Source organism: Xenopus tropicalis, chromosome 5 (genome assembly GCF_000004195.4).
Source record: "Xenopus tropicalis strain Nigerian chromosome 5, UCB_Xtro_10.0, whole genome shotgun sequence".
Taxonomy (NCBI): Eukaryota; Metazoa; Chordata; class Amphibia; order Anura; family Pipidae; genus Xenopus; species Xenopus tropicalis.
In genome coordinates, this window is record NC_030681.2 from 105,966,374 (window position 1) to 105,973,188 (window position 6,815).

A 6,815-nucleotide genomic window follows, 5' to 3' on the forward strand; every position below is an offset into this window, starting at 1 on the left:
GCAACTGTTTGTGCATCCCTGAATTGGTAAGACAATACTAATTACCGTATATACTCGAGTATAAGCCGATCCGAGTATAAGCCGAGGTACCTAATTTTACCTAAGAAAACTGTATTCCATGTATTTAGAAAACACAATACATTGAAAGGACATGTTACTATTTACTATTTATATTGTAAATATAACCTATCTGAAGGATCACATTAATCAATCTCCTGCATAAATCAAAGGAAAACACACACATTTTTAAAAGAAAAAAATTTATTTTTTACCACCTGTGTTTGAAATATTGATGCATTATTTTCCATGTGGTAAAAATGGTAGAATCTCTTGTTTCTCTTCAATTGTCCAAGGACATGTTGACAGATGTGATTTAGATTCTGGGAACTGAATATACTCAGTTCTAAAACCAGGACGGCTTGGTAATGGAGGAATGGTGGGAGCTGGAAGAACATCAGTTTCATTACTAAGAGTGACTTTTTGAACTACCCCTTTGGACCTCCTCATAAAAGTTTTCTTGTCAGCTTTCTTGTCAGTATGTTCTTCAGATGAACTGCCATGGTGCTCGGAGGAGGAATGATTTTTGTGATGGTGGTGATGTTCATGATGTTCAGTAGAGTTATGGTTTGGGTGATGATGGTGATGTTCATGACGTTCAGAGGAGGTATCATTTGGATGATGATGATGATGATGATGGTGGTGGTGGTGATGAGGTGGATGGCCATGATGGTGGGGATGATGATGATGATGATGATGTTTATGACCTTTGTGTGAAGGATGATGTTTGTGTTTATGATGGTGTCTACATCTCTGAGACTTCTCCTGAACTGCTGCCTCAGGATTTTCTTGACCCTCGGGTATGTTATCTACTCTTTCAGGATGGCATGCATAAGGTCCATGATAATCAGGATAATGAGAATGGTGATCCTAACAAATACAAAAGTTAACAAATATTTAAAACTTTTAACATTTGTACTATATAAGTGTGCAAGGTGTGTTTATAGTAAATCATTTATTATAAATAAAAACTGCTTTATAAAGCCTTGGTAATGCCTTACCCTGGGAAAGCAGAGATGTACATCTAGACTGTTAAAAGGAATGGAAGATTTGAATTATGAGGGAAGACTGTTGAGGTTGGGATTTATTTTTATGGAGAAAAGGCGCTTGGACAGGCTTATACACGAAAACTTGCAAAGTGTGCCCTAGTTTAATAACTCATAACTAATTATATATATGTATAGCCTCTAATCCAGAGGTTCAGTCCTTGTTCTGGGGTTTCATTATGCTTACAAGAATATTCTCTGATTTATTGTATCTTTATTCATGTACTTTCTTACTATTGCTGTTCCCTATGTAATCCACTTAATTTTTAGTCATAGAAATAAAGCTGCTGTGAATATGATTACTAAACTGATATACCTTTGGTTCATATATATCACAGGAAACTTGCTTGTGTTCTGTCCCGTCAAAGTTATTCTTTATTAAGCTGCCAGAGCAAAACCCAACATGCTGTAAAAATAAACACCAAAATAGATTTACTTGCTGTTTAATAACATTATTTATATGTTAATATCACTACCACGAATAATCTTCATTTATTTTATAGTTTTATAAATAGCCATATATATATATATATATATATATATATATATTCTATCTCTAACTGATAAAACTGATACAACATGGAATAATGGTAAGAGTACAAAGCAAAATCTTTACTTACCGCCTCTCTATCATTTAGAAAATTGCAGTTGGAAAGAATAACATTTTCCTGAGTTTTTGAGCAGTCAGTTTCCTTTATGTTAAATTCGATGAAAGAGGAGGGGCCAACCACCCACTGTGAAACAAAAGCATTAACTTAAGGTTTGCAGTAATGTCTAAAAGCGCCCATTAGCACTGTCAGTCATCTTTTGGGTCATTAGAGAAAGCCTTGTGAGATCTTGTGGGGAACACAAGATAGTGCACACACTATGTAAGTCGCCGGTGGGATGGCACACGTGGCGGCACAATTTCGGCAAATCGCCGAAAATGCCTCATGAGGCAACTTAGGGCTCTGACACACTGGAAGATTAGTCGCCTGCGACAAAAATCCCTGTTCGCGGCGACTAATCTCCCCGGATTGCCATCCCACCGGCGAAAATGTAAGTCGCCGGTGGGATGGCACACGCTGCGCAGGCGATTTCGGCAAATCACCGAAGTTGCCTCGCAAGGCATTTTCGGCGATTTGCCAAAATCGCGCTGCCGTGTGTGCCATCCCACCGGCGACTTACATTTTCACCGGTGGGATGGCAGCTGATGGCAACTCGGGGAGATTAGTCGCCCGCGAACAGGGAGATTTGTCGCGGGCGACTAATCTCCCCGTGTGCCAGAGCCCTTAAAGTAGCCCAAGGTATACACTTGCTGTGACACTGTTTATTACAACTGCTGGAGTGTGTTTACCAATTAATTAATGGTTAGCAAAGTCACCGGCTGAACCATGGCTACTTGGAAGAATTGCAAGTATTGATTTCACAGCAGTATCCTAGACTAAATAACAAACACATAAACATTCTGTAGAATAAAATTTGGGTTTGACATTAAGACTTCCTTGGTTGGTTAACCATTGCTCATTAAAGATTTGATCATACCTGTGATCTCCTTCTCTCTATATGGTCAATTTTAAAATAATTGGTGTTGTTGCTGTCCTTGTTGTATTCTGCAATGAGTATTTTGGCCTCCTCCAATGTTGTAGGTGTGATTTCTTCATCTGCAAGCGGGCAGTCAGGGCACTTGCCGAGTATAACTTTAGGATGAGCTGTAACCATTAAAGGGTTGTATTAAGTTTTGAATTTAACATTGCTTAATTGTATACATTATCAGTTTAAATAATAGCTAAATTAACCGTTACATTTAGAAGTTTAGTAACTTAAAAAGGCCAAGTTAAGAGATTCTGAAATTTGCATAGGGACCGCTGCCTTTGTTGCAACTGCAAGTTTATAAAGCGTGTGCTTTACAAAGAGCAGTTGCCATATCTTTTCAAAGGGGTAGTAGGGGCTTCATTAGTAAGGGTCTTATATGTAAGTGTTAGTAATTTGAATTTAATCCTAGTGGAGATTGGGAGCCAGTGAAGAGATATGCATAGTGGAGTGGCAGATGTGGAGCAGTGAGAAAGAGTATGGCAGCAGCGTTTAGAACAGATTGGAGTTGTGAAAGGTGATGTGTTGGGATGTCTGCAAGGAGTAAGTTACTGTAGTCAAGGTAGGAAATGATAAGAGACTGGATGATGGTTTTAGTAGTGTCTAAACTGAGGTAAGGGCATATTCAGGCCCTGAAGTACCTGAAGTAATAGTGCAGCTGTAGTGGATCAGTTTCTGTACCCTCCATGGCAAGGATATGAGAATGATGGCTTTGCACTGTCCAAATACCTATAACACAAAATAAACATGATCATTCTTATATCTAAAATAAAATTACCTATGAACAGACCTTTTACCTTCAGTTGGGTCTCTTATCAAAGTATTTACACCTTGTGATAAACCCTATAACCAAAGCTGTTGCCCTTATCTACAGTAAGTGTTCACATGCTTCCATATAGCTCCAGTCAAAGCTTATAAATGCCTTTTGTGTACATTAATGAAAATAAAATATTTTGAAAGCCGTGTATAATTTTAAGCAAAGTACTACCTGTATGAGGTTGAAATAAATAAATCTTATTACAGGAGGTACATGTACAATTTTCAGTGCAGCAAAAGTAGTTCTGGAAGCACAAGCCAATTAAGAGTCTGGTGGCCCAGACTGACCATTTTAAATATATGAGTGAAAAACAAAGTGTCATGGATCAGTAATGCTTAAGGGCCCAAGACATTCTACTTTATTAATAAAAATAATATTATTGTGACACATTTATTTGAAGATATACACAGATGTGTGAGATCAAAGGCGGAGGGTGACTTTTTTGTTTGGGGAGGCTAAAGATGGGCCATACATAGACTGACCTAAAGCTAATGTGAGACTTATTGGATTCGCTGCTGGCATAGAAAATGAACCTCCCAACTATCTCTTGCGGTTCCCACTGACTTCCAGGGATACTGTGCAAAGGTGCGGGTGGGAGTGCTTATTTCACCCTATAATGCTTAGGATGTAGAAGTATTCATACATGCACTTCTGTGAGGGGTTCTCTATCTATTTGTGTTTATGGTCAGTTAGCTTAAATGTATTTTAGTTTTATAGAGAGAAAGGCAGTGGGTACTGACATCCCAGGCACATTATATACAGTGAAATGCAGTCTATATTTACAAAGCCAGCACATTATATGCTGTGACATGCAGTGGATACCGATGGCAGATATTTAGCCCTCGCACTATAACACTGGCACTGAAACACAACATTGCTTTGTTTCCCAGCTATGCAGTTTTACGAGGGCTCCACTGTAACTAACTAGAAATGAACAAAACAATGACAAAAGTATAAAAAAAAACTAAAAGCACAATTATCATTTTCAGTGGGATAGCGTTAATTTAGGCACTTATAGTTTTGCACCACTTACATGCCAGGTGACAAAAAACTATTTAATTACAACTAGTGATTCAGCCTTTAGAACATATACAGTATAGTATCTGTGGGAGTGGGATGATGATACAGTATAGTACCTGTGGAAGTGGGATAATGATACAGTATAGTACCTGTGGGAGTGGGATGATGATACAGTATAGTACCTGTGGGAGTGGGATAATGATACAGTATAGTACCTGTGGGAGTGGGATAATGATACAGTATAGTACCTGTGGGAGTGGGATGATGATATAGTATAGTACCTGTGGGAGTGGGATGATGATACAGTATAGTACCTGTGGGAGTGGGATGATGATACAGTATAGTACCTGTGGGAGTGGGATGATGATACAGTATAGTACCTGTGGGAGTGGGATGATGATATAGTATAGTACCTGTGGGAGTGGGATGATGATACAGTATAGTACCTGTGGGAGTGGGATGATGATACAGTATAGTACCTGTGGGAGTGGGATAATGATACAGTATAGTACCTGTGGGAGTGGGATGATGATACAGTATAGTACCTGTGGGAGTGGGATAATGATACAGTATAGTACCTGTGGGAGTGGGATGATGATACAGTATAGTACCTGTGGGAGTGGGATGAAATCTGCAGAAAAAGTTCAGAGTTGGTGAGGTTTACAGCCTGCAGATTCTTCTTTTCAGTCTTCATTTCTGCAATGCCTTCAGGTTGTAATATCTCCCCAGCCCTGTCCACATCTGTACCTTGATTTGTCAATTTGACTATTTGTCTTTTAAGAGAGCTGTACTTTGATTGGAGAATCCACAAGAAGAAAGATCCAATCAGAGCACAGCTGATAACAACAGAACCGGAGCTTGCAGGAATGCAAAAAGGTTTCCAGATGTTAAAGGTTCCAGAGCAGTGCTGAAACAGAGTGAGTTTTTTTTGTTAGATGCCAAGCAGGTTTGGGGAGGCTTACCCCAGCCTTATTGAAAATCCGCCTATGCGAGACTAGGCATGAATAATGTGAAAAGCTAAAGCAAAATATGGAGGATGCAGCAGAGCAGAAAGCAACACAAGTTTCAGTTTTGAGGGGAAGAATAATGCCATAATGATATTGTGGTGAAACTGTTCAAGATAGTAACTTTGGCACAGAGGTACTTACCCATTCATGGAAGGACATTGGCTCTTCACAGTCTTCCCATAGCTTCCCACTTAAGACGCTACATTTTGTTTCCATAACATCTACAGTTAGATAATAGATAGTGCTTGCAGGATATTTATGTGACTGCACCTGAGGACAGAAACAAATCCATAATCAATTGTTGGCATTGTGTACTGTGGCTTAAATGTACTATCTATCTATCTATCTATCATCTTTCTATCTATCTACAGCATTTATTGTTTCCAATGTGATACAGTGTTCTTTCTTTGTTTAAATTAGGGGTATTTTAAATAATGAGAAATATGACTGATTTTATCTTGCTCTCTGTATACTCTGCATGTTTGTCTGTTAGATTCCCTTGCCAAAAGTCATGACATATTATAACCTAGTGATGTTTTCAATTAATATTTCTGACACTGATTTTGAAGGGAACAAAAATATACTTACATGCTGCTCATATGCCTCTACAACACGCAGGGGTTTCAGTACAAAGCCTTTGCGGCGATCTTCATTGATCAAATCCAAAGCTACATCTGCTTCAGCATCTGTAGTGTTACATTCTATTGGGTTTACAACAGGTAACGGTGGGCTTGCAGCCATACACAAGGGCACTAATGCAAAGAAAACAAATATAAACACATGCTCCATTCTGAATGAGCATGCTAAAATGTGTCCCTGTTAAACATTTTTGAGGCATGAAATTATATAGTGTGGCACCTGGACATGTGACTTGTCCTACAGACTGTGGTGACTTCTTTGTACTTACATAACAACAAATAAAAGGTTAATGATTACTTAGATGCTGAGTTGTTACACTGGTACTGTGTGCACAACAGGTCACTGTCCTGCCTACCAAAAATGTTATCTTTGTTGGCCTGTATTGCTCCTTATTTATGTTTAGCTAATAAGCTACAGTTGTGTTAACAGTCATCTCCTGTTCTGATTAGGCATATTGAGAAATCTCAAGTGAAACAAAATGTAACTACTGATAGTGGTATTAAGGATCAAAGATGTATAATTGCTCCAATCCCACAGCTAGGTGAATCCAAAACACAATAGCAGTAAATAAATCATATATGTTATTAAACCATAAACAAATGTGGTTACTTGTTATTGTATCAACACAAATAGTAAATAAAATCATTAACACTGGGT

General features: G+C 38.4%; 1 protein-coding gene across 1 annotated transcript; it reads right to left on the reverse strand.

The window, feature by feature from the left end:
- Positions 1-243: 243 nt before the first annotated feature.
- hrg (histidine rich glycoprotein) lies at positions 244-6,380 on the reverse strand. The gene is made up of 7 exons (XM_002937828.4): positions 6,108-6,380; positions 5,661-5,789; positions 3,317-3,404; positions 2,628-2,794; positions 1,724-1,837; positions 1,420-1,509; positions 244-927 (listed from the first exon to the last, which is right to left on the reverse strand). Exons 1-7 carry the CDS (start codon positions 6,306-6,308, stop codon positions 298-300), a joined length of 1,419 nt encoding a protein of 472 aa, XP_002937874.1. The 5' UTR covers positions 6,309-6,380; the 3' UTR covers positions 244-297.
- Between the last annotated feature and the right edge of the window lie 435 nt (positions 6,381-6,815).

Coding starts and splice junctions, on each gene's coding strand:
- hrg (XM_002937828.4), bottom strand. CDS start 6,308: ATGGAGCATGTGTTTATATTTGTTTTCTTTGCATTAGTGCCCTTGTGT. Junction 3,405..5,660: donor CAATGTCCTTCCATGAATGG/GTAAGTACCTCT, acceptor TTTGTGTTATAG/GTATTTGGACAGTGCAAAGC. Junction 2,795..3,316: donor CAGCTGCACTATTACTTCAG/GTACTTCAGGGC, acceptor TAATGGTTACAG/CTCATCCTAAAGTTATACTC.